At 38.6% G+C, this 21152-nt stretch overlaps 1 protein-coding gene across 1 annotated transcript; it reads right to left on the reverse strand.

Annotated features, from left to right (window-relative positions):
* Window positions 1–1131: 1131 nt before the first annotated feature.
* Window positions 1132–21077, reverse strand: LOC132843090 (polymeric immunoglobulin receptor-like). Its single transcript, XM_060866184.1, is given in 10 exon segments — window positions 1132–1440; window positions 2255–2288; window positions 15651–15953; window positions 16053–16373; window positions 18398–18420; window positions 19640–19673; window positions 20043–20351; window positions 20451–20627; window positions 20630–20770; window positions 20903–21077. Coding segments are annotated over 10 exon segments (1407 nt in total). The 5' UTR covers window positions 20940–21077; the 3' UTR covers window positions 1132–1412.
* Between the last annotated feature and the right edge of the window lie 75 nt (window positions 21078–21152).

Raw genomic sequence — 21152 nt, forward strand, 5'->3', positions numbered from 1 at the left:
AACTTGACTGATTGTAACTTCTCTTTTAATTGCTGGATTAAACTCTACTTCATCCGATTCGCATATCTGATTATGTTTTACCCTGGATGCCCTTCCTGACACAACCTTCCCATTTTATCCAGTTTTAAAACCAGCGTTAACAGTTAAACTCTCACTCAGAAGATGTGTTGGTTCCCTGCCTGTGGCCATGATGAGCTAGGAGAGGATCCTGTCACTAGACCACCAGGGAACTTTAATATGCTGTTAAATAACACCTAGGTACATTTAAATGACAAATATTTGGTTAGTTTATATTGATTCATTAAATCTCTGGCAAACCTACAGTAGCACTTTGTTTAAACATAATTTAGTAAATTTGGGAATTTTGATGACTAGTGGACTATTTTACAGATATAAGCAACATGAAGATTTTCTGCTCCTAGTGAAAACATGTAAGTAATGATTTTCTATGATAGCTGTACTCATCATCGACGCATGTGAATCAAAGAGGACTTTGTGTGAATGCATCGTGTTATAAAATTACCTTACATATATGTACAGTACGTCTAAATACGTCATCATTTACAGCATTTGGTAGACGCCATTATCGATAGCGACGTACAAAAGCGCTTACTGTAAGGTTCTATCACTGAATGCATGAACTCTGGTGCACTAGGCTACAGACTTACAGACTGAATGTTTTTTAAATATACACATGCAACAAACAGGGAACAAGTTGCTATTTGAAGTGTTTCATGATTAGGTAGGTCTTCAACCATCTTTTGAAAACAGAAAATGACTCAGCTGTCCCATTAAGGTCATCCTGTGGCATAATGTTTATGGTCATGAGCTGCTGCTGTTAACAGGTTCTTGTTATTGCTTACGTTTTTAATTACAGCTTGTAAATGTTAAGGAATAATATGGATTTTTGCTGTAATATTACTAAAGATAATGAAATAAAATTAAAAGAATGAGAATTTTAAGCCTACTTTGTTGTTTAATAACAACAATGGCACCGTGTCTCACTTTCGCTGTATTTATAACTCTAAAAATGGAACGATTTTAATAAAAGTGGTTTGATTTATTGAGGCTTGAAACCTAGTTACATCTCAGCATCTCATATACAAACCTAGAGACACAGAAACATGTTGAAGCACAACGTTTATTATAATCAATATAATATAATTCAGTATAATCTGACAATTCTGTCAATATTTATCTACAAATGATGACCTGTGATTATATTAGTACAGTAGTATATACATTAACTTATAAAATAAAATACACAAGCTATTATAAGTATATTTACTATATATGGTCCGTTACAGATGAAGCCTATGTAGCACATAATATCTCATATCAGTTACGAATAACAAAGGAAATGTTCCAGTTTAATAAATTCTCCATGCCAGCAAGGTTCACATCCTTCACTTTTATGCAATGCAGAACATCTCTGGATATCTGAAACATAGAACACCCCATTGTGAGTAAGATCACATGGTAAGGTTTAAATATTTTGTGTTTCCCTGTCAGAAAGGGCTTTAAGTGAAATAAAAAAAATCATCCGACGAAGGTTGAATGTTTAATGTGTTGAAGTCTAAGGAAAAGGAGGCCGGATGAAGTTAGAGATGAGTCTGGTTTTTTATGATACATAAGACTTTCTAAACTTTAGGTTTTAGCCTTTATTTCACCAGAAAAAGCACAATGTCTCTTTTGCAAGACCGTCTTGTGTAAGATAGGCAGCAGCACATTTTAAAAAAAAATAGCAGCCTTACATAAAAAAACAAACACACAATCATCATACTAATTCAATCAAATTACAGGACAATACAGTGTATAATTCAGGAAATGTGCAGTGTTTTATGGGGAAACACATCTGTATTCAGAAATGGTTTATAAAATCTTTTTAAACAATGTAATCAGTTTAAATATTTTCAGTTTGTGATGCTGAAATGTCCGGAGATGGGGGAATGTCCAACCACTTGCTTTTAATTCCTCCCAAACAATAAGGCATAGAAAATACATACGTTGAAGGAAAAAAAATTAGTTGTTGTTAAATGCAATTTAAAATGGTCAATGCTCAAATTCAAATCAGAAATAACCGAGACATGCCTCTGATAGACTGAAATCCCATCTCATCTGTGTATCTCGTATATGGTTATCCTCACTGCATCAACACAACTATTACACAATTTAGCAGACATTATTGAAAAATGTGCATTATTGAAAAAGTCTCTCTTTCCTTTCATCACTGTGATAATACTTTTATACTCACGTGTATTCTTTGGAAACTGAATAATCTGTTGTTGCTCAAAAGAAAGAAAAAAAGAATTCTAATTAGAAGTCTCATTTATAACAGTAACACAGACAAACACCTCCATTTATCCATAGTGTCAATCTAACTGTCTAATTATTAGGGCTGGGACGATTCACTAATCTGGCGATTCAATACTACTGTATCCCGATACTTTTGTTCCGATTCAATTCATATTGTGATTCTGTTGCTATTTCGATTCATTGTTTAAATTGTGATTTTTGTTTGCTTAATAAAGATTAGACAATGGAAAATACTTGATCATACCCTTAAAGAGACTGTATGAGTTATATTAACAAAAACAATGTATCACATCTTTCTGAATTTTTATTTCAGGAGCACACACATACATAGTGCATAAAGAACCTTGAACCATAAAACTTTCAAGTACCAAAAACTTGAATATGATATTTAAGTCAAGTTAAATATTAAATATTTATATTTAATATAAAATATTAAGTTCCATTCAATCGCTACACCACGAAGCAGCTCTGCAAGATTTGCCCTCGTGTGACTCTCATGAAAGGCTCTGGTTTGGAGCACGTGAGAAGACAAATACCAGTCATCTGTAATTTGATGGGCTGTCAGGGTTACATAGGACTCGCGATGTCCAGGCATCACAGCTAATTGCGACTCGTTGAGCTTTGCTTAAACGTTTTTTTTTACTTCTGACGCAACCTCGTCATAGATTTTAGGCACGACTGTGTCTGCGAAAAAGTATCTACTCAAGACGTTTTTGGAAGGATATGGAAAATTATATTAGTAGAAAATTGGGTTGTGTGGTAGAAATTGGTGTATGTGATGTGTTTTTTTATTTTGAGGGAGATAATTTTGAAAATAATGAACAATATTGTATTAGGAAAGTACCATATACTCAAAACAAAGTGGGCCCTTTGTAAACCAAATCTGTCCCATTTTATAAATGATTTCAAATTATACAGTAATCTTTTGGAAAAAGTAAAAAACAAAAAAGCTCAGAAAACGTGATATTTTAAAAGAATTCAATTTTTTGTAACTTTTTTCCTTTCTTTTCTTTTCTTTCTAGTAGCCAGTGTGACTGATACCTCTTGTTTGTATGGCATTGAACAAAATGTGTATTTTGTGTTTGTCTTTTTGCATTAATTTAAAAAAAAAAAAAAAAAACTGTGTCTGCGAAAAGCTTCCTCGATGGAATACCGTACCTCGGCTCCAAAGTATGGATCATATTTCGAAAACCTGCATTTTCCACAACGCTATAAGGTCGAATGTCTTTGCAGATAAAAAGAGCAATCGACTCTGTGATGCGTTTTGCCTTCTCCGAAGTGCATGGTAATTTACTCAATGTCACATCCAGAGTTTGTTGAGATGCTGCAGGTTGTTTGCCGTTCAGCCCAAAATTCAGCTCGGGATGGTGTCGAGCAAGGTGGGCACTTAAGTTGGTCGTATTGCCACAATATGCTATCACTGTATGGTAGAGTTTGCATACCATTTTAGTCATGTACAGCGCAGCTCTTCCTGGCAGTGTGTAAAATCCAAAGTGTTTCCACACTTGTGATTTAAAACGTGAAGGTGCAGAAACAATTCTCAAAGATGTTTGCTCCCCTGCCTCTGCCATGGATTTGCTTTCTCGCGCCAGCTTAAAACGGATACGACGTCGTCTAATACAGACAACAACAAAATATGTTTTGCCCTCTGTTGGAATAAAAGCGATAACGTCTTCCCACCACCTCTCTGGAAAAGTAAAATAATTAAATATATATCGATTCTGAGCTAAACAAATCAATCTCAAAATCGTTTCAAAAAGAATCGCGATAGTTTGGTGAATCGATTTTTTCTCCCATCCTTACTAATTGTTATACTGATCGTATAATCAAACCACTGTGAGGATCCATTAAGTAAGACCCATGCAACTCTTTGTGTTCGAGTCTATCAGTTATATGGAAGGTTAAAGTTGATCATTTCATCCTTTTACTCTGGCTTGAACTACAGTATGACTTGATTCGCCATACTATTAGAGCATGACTGGTAAAAACAAGACATGAACTTTTTAACATACAGAAACCCAACTGCAGTTTGAACACATCAGACATCGCATGATGATTGAAAGGGACATGAAAGAGTTAAATTAAATTAATGTCACGTGATCATGGTGGAGGGTCACGGGATTACCTGGGGAATAGGAATATTAGTCACCTGTTCACTTAGTGTGGTAGAGAGAGGGGGTGAGTCAGGACGATGTATTCTTTGTTGACCATATACATATACTCATACACAACTTTTGAAAGAAGAAATATCTGTCTGTGCAATAAAGAAGGGACTATTAACACCTGTTTGCCTCACGGATTCTTCATATGCGTCGCAAATGCATTGAGTTCCTGCTTCAGCCTCTCAGCGGCCTTTTACAACGTAAGATAGCCGCTACATTTTGTCAACAAAGAAACTCCACTTCTTGGCGGACCCATCGCAAAGATTGAACATCGCGACGCTGAGTACAGGATTCTGCGCAACGGAGATGAGATGAAATAGAAGCTAAAACGTCAACAAGAAAGGTCCAACAAAGCTCCAAAGAGAAGCATGCAAACAATCACCGCATGGGTAAGCCTGTTGGGCTTTTTTCTAATAAGCTGTGCTGTTTTGGAAAGCGCGCTGTTAGTGAGCAGTACGTCGTTTATCCATTGGGGATGATCGCGCGGTTGTTTTGTTTGTTGTTTGGCTTTAGTTGGTTTTTCTTTTTTGTTCAGAGCTCTGGTCTTTGAAATTAGTTGTTTGTCAATTCGTTTGTTGTGGAAAATAATGTTGCGATGTTTTGAAAGTTGATGGTGTTTTTCGTTGTGATGTTGTAAGAAGTTGGAAGTAAAGCGTGATATGATTGTTGTTGATGCATTGGAAAGCACACGAACATGAGTGAAGTGAGTGCTGATGACGTCATGGATGGTGAAAAAAGAGTAACCAGACCCACTGCAAAGGCCTTGGCGAACCACATTGAAAGTTTGCAAAAGCAACGAAAAACAAAGGTGAATAAAATTAAAGAGTGGATTCCAAAGATAAAGAATCTGATGACAAAAAAGGAAAATTCCTCTCAGGTGCAAATGCTGTTTGAAACTCTTGTTGAACTTTGTGAAAATGCCAATAAACTGCATGATATATTTACATTTACATTTACAGCATTTGGCAGACGCCCTTATCCAGAGCGACGTACATAAGTGCTTAAATCTCTAACATTGAATACATTAATGCTGGATCACTAAGTTACATACTTAAGATACCATGAGTTTAAAACATTTGTTCAAAGTTACAATGAAAGTGTCAAAGGTGTGTTTTTTTTTTTTTTTTTTTTTTTTTTTTTTTTTATTTAAATGCAAAAGATAATGAAAGAAGTGCTAGTTGAAGTGTTTCCTGAATAAGTAGGTCTTCAACCGCCGCTTGAAAATAGCCAGTGACTCAGCTGTCCGGACCTCTAGGGGAAGTTCGTTCCACCACCTTGGTGCCAGTACAGAGAAGAGTCTTGTAGTATACTTGCCTCTTACCCTGAGAGATGGTGGAACCAGTCGAGCAGTGCTGGTAGATCGGAGGGTGCGGGGTGCAGTGCGAGGAGTGATGAGGGCTTTGAGGTAAGAGGGAGCTGGTCCATTTTTGGCTTTGTAGGCCAGCATCAGTGTTTTGAATCTGATGCGTGCAGCTACCGGAAGCCAGTGGAGGGATCGCAGCAGCGGGGTGGTATGAGAGAACTTTGGCAGGTTGAAAACAAGCCGGGCAGCTGCATTTTGGATCATTTGCAGAGGACGGATTGCGTTCATAGGTAGACCTGCCAGCAGTGCATTGCAGTAATCCAGTCTAGAAATGACAAGAGACTGAACAAGTACCTGAGCAGCCTGTGTGGACAGAAATGGTCGAATCCTTCTAATGTTGTAGAGAAGAAACCGACATGAGCGAGTCACATTAGCAACATGAGAGGAAAAGGACAGTTGATTGTCCATGGTTACCCCAAGGTTGCGAGCTGTGGCTGAAGGGGAGATCAGATCGTTGTGCAAGGATATAGCAAGATCATGACCTGGGGATGAATCACCTGGGATGAAGAGCAGCTCAGTTTTGCTAGGATTAAGCTTTAACTGATGAGCAGTCATCCATGATGAAATTTCTGCCAGACATGCAGAGATCCGGTCAGAAGCTGTGGCATCTGCGGGTGGGAAAGAGAAGATAAGTTGTGTATCATCAGCATAGCAGTGGTAAGAGAACCCATGTGAGGAAATAACTTCACCAAGAGAGTGAGTATACAGGGAGAAAAGAAGAGGACCAAGTACTGAGCCTTGTGGGACGCCAGTGGAGAGTCTGCGTGGAGCAGATGTCACTCCCCTCCATGTTACCTGATATGAGCATCCTTCCAGGTAGGAAGCGAACCATTCCCAAGCTGATCCGCATATCCCAAGACTCCTGAGGGTGGCTAAGAGAGTCTTATGGTTAACCGTATCAAACGCTGCTGAAAGGTCAAGGAGGATAAGGACGGATGAGAGATTGGCTGATCTAGCAGCATGTAGTTTCTCAGAGACATCTAAAAGGGCTGTCTCTGTGGAATGAGCTGCTTTAAAGCCAGACTGGTTGGGGTCTTGGAGGTTGTTCTGTGAGAGATAGACAGACAGTTGATTAAAGACAATGTGTTCAAGAATTTTTGAAAGAAACGAGAGAAGTGATACCGGTCTGTAGTTACTGATGTCTGATGGATCCAGAGCAGGTTTCTTCAGGATGGGAATAACCCTTGCTCTCTTGAAGGTAGTTGGTACCTGACCAGATGCTATGGATCTATTGGTGATAGTTGTAATGAAGGGCAGAAGGTCTTGCGAGATGGTCTGCAGCAAAGTGGAAGGGAGTGGATCCAATGGGCAGGTGGTAGGATTGCAAGACTGGATGAGTTTTAGAATCTCTTCTGCTGTTACAGTTGAGAAATGTGACAACAAAGGTGTAGGGGAGTCCATACTCTGAGATGTAAGTGCAGTCGGGGCTGAAGTGAAGGTCCGGCAGATTTCCTCAATCTTCTCCTGGTAGAAAGAAGCAAAGTCTTCTGCAGTCAGGGAGGATGAAGAAGGTGGAGCCGGGGGGTTGAGCAGAGAAGAGATGATGTTGTGGAATTTCCGAGGGTCATGTGAGGAAGCTTCAAGCTTTTCCTTGTAGAAGGAAGTCTTGGCAGAAGTCACATCTGAGGAGAACTTGGCCATGAGTGTTCGGTAAGAATCAAGATCTGCATCAAGTTGTGATTTCTTCCACTTTCTCTCTGATGATCTTAGCTCTCTTCGATTGTTGCGCAGCACATCTGAAAGCCAAGGAGCAGAACAAGAAGTTTTCTTGGGTTTAGTGGACATAGGGCAGAGGAAGTCCATAGTTGAGGAAAGAGATGAGAGGAAAGTATCTGTGGCCGAGTCCAAGGGCAGTGAGGAAAAAGACTCAGGATCAGGAAGGGAAGAAAGAGTGCCAGAAGCTACAGAAGAAGGGGAGACAGAGTAAAGGTTGCGGCGGGTAAGAGCGAGGGGGTGAGAGGTAGTTTTAGGTAGGGTAGGGAGAGTGATGGTAAAGGATACCAGGTGATGATCAGAGACGTGTAGTGGGGTAGCAGTCACGTCTGTAGCTGGAGAAGGACGGGTGAAAACCAGGTCCAGCACATTGCCTCCTTTGTGTGTGGGGATGTAGCTGTTGAGTGTGAGTGTGAATGAGTCAAGAAGAGACAGGAGGGAAGAAGAATGTAGCTTGTCAGAGGGGAGGTTGAAGTCACCAAGCACTGTCAGGGGGGAGCTATCAGAAGGGAAAGCACTAAGCAGTGTGTCCATTTCTTCCAAGAAGTCACCTAGGGGACCAGGAGGGCGGTAAACAACAATGATAACAAGGTTAATTGGAGAGGTAACTGAAATGGCATGGAATTCAAAAGAGGAGATGGTTAAATGAGACAAGAGGAGAGGTGTAAAGCACCATTTCTTTGACAGCAATAAACCTGTACCACCACCCCTGCCTGTTTCTCGTGGTGAGTGAGAGAAAGCATAGGCAGAGGATAAAGCAGCTGGTGTAGCAGTGTTCTGTGGGGATATCCAGGTCTCTGTTAGCGCAAGAAAATCAAAGGAGTAATGGGAAGTTAAAGCAGAGATAAAATCAGCTTTTTTCACAGCAGACTGGCAATTCCAGAGCCCACCTACCACCACTGTTTGAGACTTACACAACAGAGGAGGGTAGATGAGGTTACTGGGATTGTGACCTCTGCTCTGTGGACGAGAGTGTCTGCGAGTGTAGGAATTGAGTACAGAGATGGGTTTAAGGCACATATTTGCAGTCAAGAGTGAGAATTAAGGTGTGGTAGAATATAGCAAAACAGTATTAGACACAAAGTTTACAATGAGAGAGAGAGAGAGAGAGAGAGAGATACTTACAAACCGCTACAGACGCTAGCGTCTGTAGCGGAGAACCTTCAATTTAAATAGGTAAGCCCTGCCCCCAATTCACACCTTAAGGTAGACTGAAACTACTCCTGATTAATCAGCTGAGAGAACAACAAGGACCAACACTATAAAAATCAACAATGGTATAGAATATAACAATTCAAATCACACTACTCTAGAACAAAGTGAGTTAAGCAGATAGTATACAAAAGTCAGGAACCTACTTTACCAGAAGACAATATATTCAAATGAAGAGAGTTAAAGCACATAAAGCATAATATAAAGCATATATTGATTCCTTTACTTCCTGAAGATGAGCAGGAAAAACAAAATGGATGGTTTTGGAGCATCATGAAATATACTGATACTTTTAAAGATGCAGTTCAAAAGTGGTTGAAGACGCCAGAGGAGAATGCTATAACTGTTCAGTGTGAAACTGGTGCAACACAGGAAGAGTTTACTATTCCTCAAGCGACAGTTCAAGCTTCATCCATCGTTACATCAGATAAACTACAAGATGACATTAAACCTAATGATAGTGTCTCAAATGTGGGCAGCAGATCATCTAGAAATCAGAGCTCAATTAGTGAAAGAAGATCTGGGGTGTCCTCTACTTCTTCTGTACGTCTCAAAGCAGAGGCTGAGTTGGCTGCATTAAAGGCACGACAAAAATTGTTGAAGGATAAACATGAACCGGAGGATCAAGAAGAGCAGCTAAGAAAAAGAAAGGAACAACTTAATCTGCAAGGAGAAATTGAAGTTCAAATGGCCAAACTGAATGTTTTAAAATCTCAGAGTGTGTCAAGCGATAAATCTGGACATTCAGGAGGAAAACTTTCCAACTTGGAGTCAGATCGAAGGAAAACACAGAGTCTTAATGCCAGTGCTAAATCATTTGTTCCTCAAAAGTCAGTAAATGTGAATGGATCAATGCATGACCAATTAGGATCCGGAGTAAGGCCTAATGGAGGAGTTGTACAACCGAGAGTACCCTTACAGCCTCCAAAAGGGTTGCATCATCCTTCTGGACACCAAACAGTGGAGCAAGGGACACAAGGAAATGCATTGGGTCCACACGTTGAAGCGCAGAGCAACATTTATGGGGTAATGAGAAGGCAAAATGAAATAACAACGCTCTTGTTAAAACAGCAATGTTTGTCATCTTTACTCAAAAGAGACCTTAAAGTGTTTGATGGTGACCCTTTCCAGTATCATGCATTCATGAGAGCTTTCATGAACAGTGTTGAGAGTAAGACTGATAACTACAGTGATTGTATGTATTACCTTGAACAATATACTGTTGGTCCCCCAAGGGATTTAGTACAAAGTTGTCAGCATATTGACCCACACAGGGGATATATGAGAGCCAAAGATTTGTTGCATGAACATTTTGGAAATGAACAGAAAATTGCATCTGCTTATATGAATAAAGCTCTGTCATGGCCTCAGATTAAAACTGAAGATGTTAATGCTTTACAAGAATACAGTCTTTTCCTTCGAGGCTGTGGTAATGTCATGGAGGAGGTACAATATATGTGTGAGTTGGACATGCCAGCCAATATGATGATTATTATAAAGAAACTCCCTTATAGACTTCGGTATAAATGGAGATCAATGGCTTGTGAATTACAAGAAAGACACAACCGCCGAGTTACCTTCATCGATATTGTTAACTTTATAGAGCATCAAGTCAAAGTGGTAATGGACCCAGTGTTTGGAAATATACAGGATGATCCTGTATTAATGAATAAGGATGTGAAAAGAAGTAAATTCCTTTCTCGTCCTGGAATAAAACGAACCAGCTTTGCTACCACTGTGATTGCTGCAAGCAAAGGAAGTGAATCAGGAAAGGTAAAGGTTGGCCCTGATAAGAAAGAATGTCTCTTCTGTGAAGGTGCACACACATTGGGTATGTGTCCTCAGTTGGGAAAACAATCCCACAATGAGAAGTTTAGCTTCTTGAAGTTAAGTGGAGTTTGTTTTGGCTGTTTGAGCATTGGGCACATAAGCAAAGAATGCAGAAAACGTCTTTGTTGTGATGTTTGTGGTCTTAAACATCCCACTTTGCTACATATCTTTCCAAAGGAAAAGACTCTTGATATAATCGAGAAGAAATCAAAGATGGCAGTGAATGATGTTTTGATTTCCAGTGGTCTTACTGGGGCTGGTGACTATGATTGTAAACTCCCAATTGTGCCTGTACAGATCAAAGCCAAGAAAGGCAGTAAAGTTGTTATTACTTACGCCTTTTTAGATCAAGGGAGTACAGCTGTGTTTTGTACGGAGAGTTTAATGAAGAAACTTAACCTCACAGGAACCAAAGTGCGGATACTTTTAAGAACTATGGGACAAGAAAAGGTTACTAGTAGCTATGCTCTGTCTGAAATGGAGGTAGCAGGATTGAATGGGAATGACTTTTGCGAATTACATCGAGTCTACACACAAGAAAGTATGCCTGTTCACAAGAGGAATATACCTAAAGAAAGTGACCTGCAAAGGTGGCCCCATTTAAAGAGTGTTCATTTACCTGAGATTGGGGCAGGGATTGAGCTGTTGATTGGAACCAATGTTCCTAAAGCTTTAGAACCATTGGAAGTCATCCGCAGTGTGAATGATGGACCCTATGCAATCAGGACAATGTTAGGATGGACTGTTAATGGACCACTATCTGGAGATACTAATGATGTAAATGATTGTGCTCAAACAATCACAGTCAATAGAATTTCAGTTCTGAATCTGGAAGACATATGGCAACAGCAGTTTAAAATGGACTTCCCTGAATGTAGCCAAGATGAACAAACTAGCTATTCAAGAGAAGATCAGAAATTTATGGAAATGGTGGTAAATTCTGCTAAGCCTGTTGATGGGCATTATGAGATTGGCTTACCTTTGAGAAAGAGAATTCATATGCCAAATAATCGGAGAATCGTAGAACAGCGTGCTTTACATCTAAAGAAGAGACTTCAAAAGGATTCTGTCTTTTTTACTGATTATAAAGATTTTCTGAAGGATATGGTTTCCATAGGTTATGCAGAGCAAGTACCTGCAAAGGATTTGATGCGTAGCGACGGACAAATTTGGTATATTCCACATCATGGGGTCTACCATCCCAGGAAGAAGAAAATCCGTGTGGTTTTTGATTGTGGAGCGAGTTTTCAAGGAACATCACTTAATGCTCAGCTCTTGCAAGGACCAGATCTCACCAGCTCACTCATTGGAGTTGTGACGAGATTTAGAAAAGAACCTGTGGTGATTATGGCAGATATCGAGTCAATGTTCCATCAAGTAAGGGTACCACCCCAAGATGCTGACTTGTTAAGGTTTCTTTGGTGGCCAGATGGGGATTTAAGCCAAGACCCTACTGATTTTAGGATGTTAGTGCACCTATTTGGAGCAACATCATCTCCAAGCTGTGCTAATTTTGCTTTAAGGAAATGTGCAGAAGATCATAAGGAAGAGTTCAATAAGGAAACAGTGGATACAATTCTACATTCTTTTTATGTTGATGATTGCCTTGTTTCAGTTGCAACTGTTGAACAAGCGATGACATTATACCAGGAACTTGTATCCATATGTGCCAAAGGTGGATTCAGGCTAACAGTGGATGAGCAACAGACGTGAAGTCATGACGGTAATACCTGAGGACCAAAGAGCAAAAACAGCAAAAGACTTGAATATTGACCGGGAATCTCCGTTAGTTGAGAGAGTGTTGGGTATGCAGTGGTGCATTCAGTCTGACACATTCAAGTTCAAGATTGTAATCAAAGACAGACCTATGACTCGAAGAGGAATACTGTCCATGATTAGCTCTGTCTATGATCCTTTGGGAATTGTGATCCCTGTACTATTGTCTGCTAAGAAAATATTGCAAGATCTCTGCAAAGGAAACATAGGATGGGACGATGTCTTGCCTGAATTAGTGGTTCAGAAATGGAAAAGCTGGCTTCAAGAACTTCATCTTCTGGAAAGCTTTGAGCTTACGAGAGGTTTAAAACCTCCAAACTTCGGTGACATCACCTTTGCACAGTTGCATCATTTTTCAGATGCAAGCAAGGATGGCTATGGAACTGCGACATATTTGCTAATACGCAATATGCATTCTCTAGTGCATTGTGCTTTTATCATGGGAAAGTCAAGAGTAGCCCCAATGAAGTTTGTTACCATCCCACGTATGGAGCTCATTGCTGCTACAATGGCAAGCCGTATGGATGTTATATGGAAGAAGGAATTACATCTGCAGCTTCAGGATTCTGTTTTTTGGACAGACAGTGCTTCTGTTCTTAAATACATCAAAAACGAGACTTCACGATTCAAAATCCTCGTAGCCAATCGGGTGACAGAAATTCTCAAAGCTTCACAAGCTTCACAGTGGAGATACATAGATACAGCAAGCAATCCAGCTGATGTTGCTTCTAGAGGATCGACTGCCAAAATCTTTCTCAAAAACAGGACATGGACATCAGGTCCAGCCTTTCTTCTTCATTCTGAAAGTGAATGGCCTGCCAATCTGAATGACCTTGAAAAGCTTGAAGAGGATGACCCTGAGGTCAAGAAAGGTATTGAGATTAACTCTGTGCAGCTTCATGAAGAGGATGACAAGCTTGCACGCTTCATTAATCACTTCTCTTCTTGGTTCCGTTTGAAAAAGGCGATGGCTTGGATTTTAAGGTTTAAGAAACTGCTCTTATCTCTTAGTCAGAAGAGGAAACAACTGAGACTGGCTTCAGCTCATTCTGTTGGACAACAAGGAAATTCTCTAGAAAAAGAAATGGAGATTTTCAAAGGTCAACTCGAAAATTCTCATCTCTCTCCAGAAGAACTAGAGACGGCGGAGTTGGAGATTATTAGACTCTCACAAGAAAAGATGTTTCCTGATGAGCTTGCTTGTCTAAAAAGAGGGGAAATTGTAAAGAAAGGTAGCCACATTTATGGACTTTGTCCAATGCTTAATGATGTTCTGAGGGTTGGTGGCAGATTAAGTAGGGCATCAATGCCTGAAGAATCCAAGCATCCAGTCATTCTAGCAAAGAATTTTCACATTTCTGATATTCTCCTGAGATACATACATGAAGAAGTAGGACATTGTGGTCGTAATCATATGTTGTCTAAATTACGACAAAAATATTGGATTACAGGTGCAAGTACAGCAATAAGAAGCGTACTATCTAAATGTGTCATATGTCGAAGACTAAATTCACTTCCAGGATGCCAACAGATGGCTGACCTACCATCAGACAGAGTCACTCCAAATGAGCCACCATTTACCCGTGTTGGGGTGGATTATTTTGGACCTTTTGAGGTAAAAAAGTAGAAGAAGTGTGGTGAAAAGGTATGGAGTAATTTTTACCTGTTTAGCCATACGGGCTATACATATTGAAGTGGCAGCCTCCTTGGACACAGATTCATTTATAAACGCACTTCGACGTTTCATTGCAAGACGTGGTCAAGTTAAAGAACTTCGATCTGATAATGGAAGGAACTTTGTTGGAGCGGAGCGGGAATTAAAAGTTGCCATACAGGAATGGAATCAGTGTCAAATTAATGATGTCCTCCTTCAGAAAGGCATTAAATGGTCATTTAACCCCCCTACTGGATCACATTACGGAGGGACCTGGGAAAGGTTAATTCGATCTGTACGGAAAGTTTTGAATTCCATTTTTAAGCTGCAGAATTTGGACGAAGAGAGTTTGCAAACGGTTCTTTGCGAAGTTGAATCTATTATCAATGGCCGTCCAATCACCAAAGCATCCACTGATCCAAATGACCTGGAAGCATTAACACCAAACCACCTGTTGATTTTAAGAACCTTACCATCGTTACCACCAGGTGAATTCAAAAGGGAAAATGTTTATGCTCGTAAACGCTGGAGACAAGTCCAGTACATGTCAGACTTGTTCTGGAAGAGATGGGTTCTGGAGTACTTACCGCAGCTTCAAGAACGTCAGAAATGGTCAAGAGTTAATCGCAACTTTAAACCAGGAGACATAGTGCTCATAGTGGATAATACAGCACCTCGAAACTCCTGGCTTATTGGACGCATAATTCAAACATTTCCAGATAGAAGAGGATTTGTGCGTCATGTGCAAGCTAAAACTAAAAACAACTGTCTGGAAAGACCAATAACTAAGGTCTGTCTTTTACAAGAAGCAGAAGATGGATAATTTTGTTGCTTGAAATTTTTTGACTTTTGATGACTTTCTTTCAAAATATGAACAATTTTTTCTGCCTGACTTTTTCAGGATTTTTCCTCTTTTGAAAGAAGAAATGGACATTATATGATGTAAATGCATTATTGTTGATTGATTTCATGTCTATCATGTCTAATTTATGGAAACGTAATTATTACTTGAGAATAATTAGGGGCTGGAATGAAAGGGACATGAAAGAGTTAAATTAAATTAATGTCACGTGATCATGGTGGAGGGTCACGGGATTACCTGGGGAATAGGAATATTAGTCACCTGTTCACTTAGTGTGGTAGAGAGAGGGGGTGAGTCAGGACGATGTATTCTTTGTTGACCATATACATATACTCATACACAACTTTTGAAAGAAGAAATATGTCTGTGCAATAAAGAAGGGACTATTAACACCTGTTTGCCTCACGGATTCTTCATATGCGTCGCAAATGCATTGAGTTCCTGCTTCAGCCTCTCAGCGGCCTTTTACAACGTAAGATAGCCGCTACAATGATAATCCCTGGAGCATCAACAATGACACTGATGTATAATATGATTGGCCAATGCTCATTGCCTTTAAAAGTTTCATGTTGACCTATTTAAAAAAAACATACCAATTTATCAACCCATAGATTAATATACACATTGATAAGGATGATAAACATTATACTAATTAAATACTAATTAAACATTATATATAATTACATTATAGTAATTCTCTGTTAATTTGAAAGAGAATTACACAAATCATTTAATTCATGAAATATAATAAAGTTTTTGTACCTGTTAAACTATTAACTGCAATGTGAACAGGAATCTGCAGATCTCCTGCCCTGCACCAGTACCATCCAGCATCACTCTTCTTCAGTCCACTCATCCTCACACTAAAGGATCTTCTCCCATCATCACTGATGTACACTGATGAATTCTGGGATGTTTCAGTCCCCACCATGTAGCATTGTCCATCTTTGAATCTGCACCACTGCTTCTGTTTATTCTGATTCTCTTCACTGTAGAGACACTGGACTGTGACGCTGCCTCCTTCCTCACCTCTCACTCTGCTCTCTTTCACTGACAGATCAGTATCTAAGCACAAATATCTAGAAAGTTATGTATGATTTAAATTTAACAACAACAAAAAAAACATTTAATATATTGAGCAATGCTTTAATTGCGACCTAATACCTGATTTCACTGTGATGTAAAGGGCTTCTCTGACATCTGGACCTCTGTCTATCTCTACACCACACCAGTACCATCCAGTGTCTTTTGTCTGGAGATGATCCAGAGTCACAGTAAAGAAACTCTCAGCTGGGTTATCAGTCACTGTCACTTTCCCCTTTGTATTATTGGCATAAGCCTGAATTGAGCAGGAACTGAATGATAAATAATAATTAGAACACCAGTATTTCTTATGGTGTATATATGCCCTATCATAACCACATGGGATGGTGACTGTTGATTCAGTTTGAAGACTTAACTTCATCGATGGCTGAATGCCAACATCTGTACAGCGAACAGAAAAAAAGAACCACTCAATTCTGAGAAAATATCTTCTTATTTCTAGTCACATAAAAAATACAGATAGTTAATATTTTAATTTAATTTTGAGTCAAATGGTTGAGTCTGTATGTGAATTTTTAAATGTAATGATAAATCCATGCAAATCTACTTACATGAAATGAAAAGAATGAAAACAAAAAGCCAGCACATGGCGCATTGGTTACTGAAGATGAAATAAAAATGCTAGTCACTCTGTGTAGTTGATTCTGTATCTGTAGAATATCAAGCAGTTCCTGTTTAAGTTTCTCAACATACAATCACAGTAGGGTGTGTGTGTGTGTGTGTGTGTGTGTGTGTGTGTGTGTGTGTGTTCTGAGAGTTTTTTAATCCCAAAATACCCAGAGGAAACCTTCACAGACATAATGAGATATCACGAGAAGCTCCACTGACCCTGGAGCTGTAACATGTCATTAATACCCTCTTTACCATGATTAAATCAAGGCCTTACAATTGTGTGACACAACAATAAAGTTTAGCTTATTAAGAAACAAATTTTAATGCAGAAGTTAAAATTAAGATAGTATCTTAAGAGGTCACATGATACAGTAGTGCATCAGAGAATTTAAAACACACTAGCCAGTAATTTTTGGGCAAACAGAATCAAATACCTCACTAGAAACGTATGAACGGAATGAATAATGTTAAAGTTTTAGCTGCTGTCACCTGCTACACCTTCAGAAACTCCTTTTCTGAAATTTCCTGTTTCTCAACAAACATTACACAGAACTTGACTGATTGTAACTTCTCTTTTAATTGCTGGATTAAACTCTACTTCATCCGATTCGCATATCTGATTATGTTTTACCCTGGATGCCCTTCCTGACACAACCTTCCCATTTTATCCAGTTTTAAAACCAGCATTAACAGTTAAACTCTCACTCAGAAGATGTGTTGGTTCCCTGCCTGTGGCCACGATGAGCCAGGAGAGGATCCTGTCACTGGATCACCAGGGAACCTTAATATGTAGTTAAATAACACCTAGGTACATTTAAATGACAAATATTTGGTTAGTTTATATTGATTCATTAAATCTCTGGCAAACCTAGCACTTTGTTTAAACTTAATTTAGTAAATTAGGGAATTTTGATGACTAGAGGACTATTTTACAGATATAAGCTGAGTTATAAGCAACATGAAGATTTTCTGCTACTAGTGAAAACATGTAAGTAATGATTTTCTATGATAGCTGTACTCATCATCTACGCATGTGAATCAAAGAGGACTTTGTGTGAATGCATCGTGTTATAAAATTACCTTACACATATGTACGTCTAAATACTTCATCTTGATTTGACTTGAAAACCACCTAAAACAAGCTGTTATTCTGTATACTGTATGACTTCATGACTCTAAAACACACTAAATAGCAGCCTACAGCATGCGTCAAGTCTGACGGCTGCTCATCAAAATTTGGATTGAGGCTATTTCTATATCAACATTACCTTTTACAGCATTTGGCAGACGCCCCTATTCAAAAGCGACGTACAAAAGCGCTTAAGGTTCTATCACTGAATGCATGAACTCTGGTGCACTAGGCTACAGACTTACAGACTATTTTGTTTTTTTAAATATACACATGCAACAAACAGGGAACAAGTTGCTATTTGAAGTGTTTCATGATTAGGTAGGTCTTCAACCGTCTTTTGAAAACAGAAAATGACTCAGCCGTCCCATTATGGTCATCCTGTGGCATAATGCTTATGGTCATGAGCTGCTGCTGTTAACAGGTTCTTGTTATTGCTTAGGCTTTTAATTACAGCTTGTAAATGTTAAGGAATAATATGGATTTTTGCTGTAATATTCCTCAACATCATGAAATAAAATAAAAAAAATGAGAATTTTAAGCCTACTTTGTTGTTTAATAACAACAATGGCACCGTGTCTCACTTTCGCTGTATTTATAACTCTAAAAATGGAACGATTTTAATAAAAGTGGTTTGATTTATTGAGGCTTGAAACCTAGTTACATCTCAGCATCTCATATACAAACCTAGAGACACAGAAACATGTTGAAGCACAACGTTTATTATAATCAATATAATATAATTCAGTATAATCTGACAATTCTGTCAATATTTATCTACAAATGATGACCTGTGATTATATTAGTACAGTAGTATATACATTAACTTATAAAATAAAATACACAAGCTATTATAAGTATATTTACCGTATATGGTCCGTTACAGATGAAGCCTATGTAGCACATAATATCTCATATCAGTTACGAATAACAAAGGAAATGTTCCAGTTTAATAAATTCTCCATGCCAGCAAGGTTCACATCCTTCACTTTTATGCAATGCAGAACGTCTCTGGATATCTGAAACATAGAACACCCCATTGTGAGTAAGATCACATGGTAAGGTTTAAATATTTTGTGTTTCCCTGTCAGAAAGGGCTTTAAGTGAAATAAAAAATCATCCTAAAAACCCTTGAAAAGCCGACGAAGGTTGAATGTTTAATGTGTTGAGGTCTAAGGAAAAGTAGGCCGGATGAAGTTAGAGATGAGTCTAGTTTTTTATGATACATAAGACTTTCTAAACTTTAAGTTTTAGCCTTTATTTCACCAGAAAAAGCACAATGTCTCTTTTGCAAGACCGTCTTGAGTAAGATAGGCAGCAGCACATTTTAAAAAAATAGCAGCCTTACATAAAAAAACACACACACAATCATCATACTAATTCAATTAAATTACAGGACAATACAGTGTATAATTCAGGAAATGTGCAGTGTTTTATGGGGGAACACATCTGTATTCAGAAATGGTTTATAAAATCCTTTTAAAAAGTGTAATCAGTTTAAATATTTGCAGTTTGTGATGCTGAAATTGACATATTTTTATAAGTTGAAATGTCTGGTGATGGGGGAATGTCCAACCACTTGCCTTTAATTCCTCCAAAACAATAAGGCATAGAGAATACATATGTTGAAGGAAAAAAATTGTTGTTAAATGCAATTTAAAATGGTCAATGCTCAAAGTCAAATCAGAAATAACTGAGACATGCCTCTGATAGACTGAAATCCCATCTCATCTGTGTATCTCGTATATGGTTATCCTCACTGCATCAACACAACTATTACACAATTTAGCAGACATTATTGAAAAAATGTTAAGATTGCCTAAAGTAATGTCCGATACCATAAAGTGCTGGACTTTACAAGTATCTCTTTCCTTTCATCACTGTGTGATAATACTTTTATACTCACGTGTATTCTTTGGTAACTGAATAATCTGTTGTTGCTAAAAAGAAAGAAAGAAAGAATTCTAATTAGAAGTCTCGTTTATAACAGTAACACAGACAAACACCTCCATTTATCCATAGTGTCAATCTAACTGTCTAATTATTATACTGATCGTATAACCAAACCACTGTGAGGATCCACTAAGTAAGACTCATGCAACTCTTTGTGTTCGAGTCTATCAGTTATATGGAAGGTTAAAGTTGATCATTTCATCCTTTTAAACAGGCTTGAACTATGACTTGATTCGCCATTGTGCTATGCTTGATTATGCTACTAGAGCATAACAGGTAAAAACAAGACATGAACTTTTTAATATACAGAAACCCAACAGAGTTTGAACCCATCAGACATTGCATAATAATAATACCTGGAGCATCAACACTGACACTGATGTGAACAGGAACCTGCAGATCTCCTGCACTGCACCAGTACCATCCAGCATCACTCTTCTTCAGTCTGTTCATCTTCACACTGAAGAACTTTCTCCCATCATCACTGAGCTGCACTGCTGAATTCTGATCTGTTTTAGTCTCCATAAATATCCAGCACTGCCTGTCTTTGAATCTGCACCACTGCTTCTGTGTATTTTGATGCTCAGCACTGTAGAGACACTGGATTGTGATGCTGCCTCCTTCCTCACCTCTCACTCTGCTCTCCCTCACTGACAGATCAAGATCTATGCACAAATAATGTATATAGTCAATTATATATGATTCATCTTTAGCAACATCACATAGCATTACTGCTGAATTATTTCCAAATTGCAGTTTAATACCTGATTTCACTGTGATGTAAAGAGCTTCACTGACATCTGACCATCCGTCTATCTCTACACCACACCAGTACCATCCAGTGTCTTTTGTCTGGAGATGATCCAGAGTCACAGTAAAGAAACTCTCAGCTGGGTTATCAGTCACTGTAACATTCCCCTTTCTATCATTGGCATATGCCTGATTGTGCAGGATGTGAATTTTGATTGATCATTATAGCACCAGTATTTCCTATGGTGTATATATGCCCTATCATAACCACATGGGATGGTGACCGTTGCTCCAGTTTGAAGACTTAACTTCATGGGTTCCTGACTGCCAACATCTGTACAGCGAACAGAAAAAGGATAATAAATTCTGAGAAAATATCTTATTTCTGCTTGTTACATAAAAATAACCGATAATAGACACACGGATTTTAAATGTGAAAGATGAGTCCATAAAAATATATACTTACATGAAATGAAAAGAAGAACAGTAAAAAGGTAGCACATTGTAAATTTGCTCTGATGTTGAAAAAGATTTCTTGCATACTACTCTGTGTACTTGGCTCTGTAGAATAACATGCACTTCCTGTACACTCGTTTACCTCCACTACTGTTTGCTGTGTGTGTGTGTGTGTGTGTGTGTTTGTGTGTGAGAGAGAGAGAGAGACGGAGAGAGAGAGAGAGAGACTGTGTGTGTGTGTGTGTGTGTGTGTGTGTGTG

This window comes from Tachysurus vachellii, chromosome 1, assembly GCF_030014155.1.
Source record: "Tachysurus vachellii isolate PV-2020 chromosome 1, HZAU_Pvac_v1, whole genome shotgun sequence".
Lineage (NCBI taxonomy): Eukaryota > Metazoa > Chordata > Actinopteri > Siluriformes > Bagridae > Tachysurus > Tachysurus vachellii.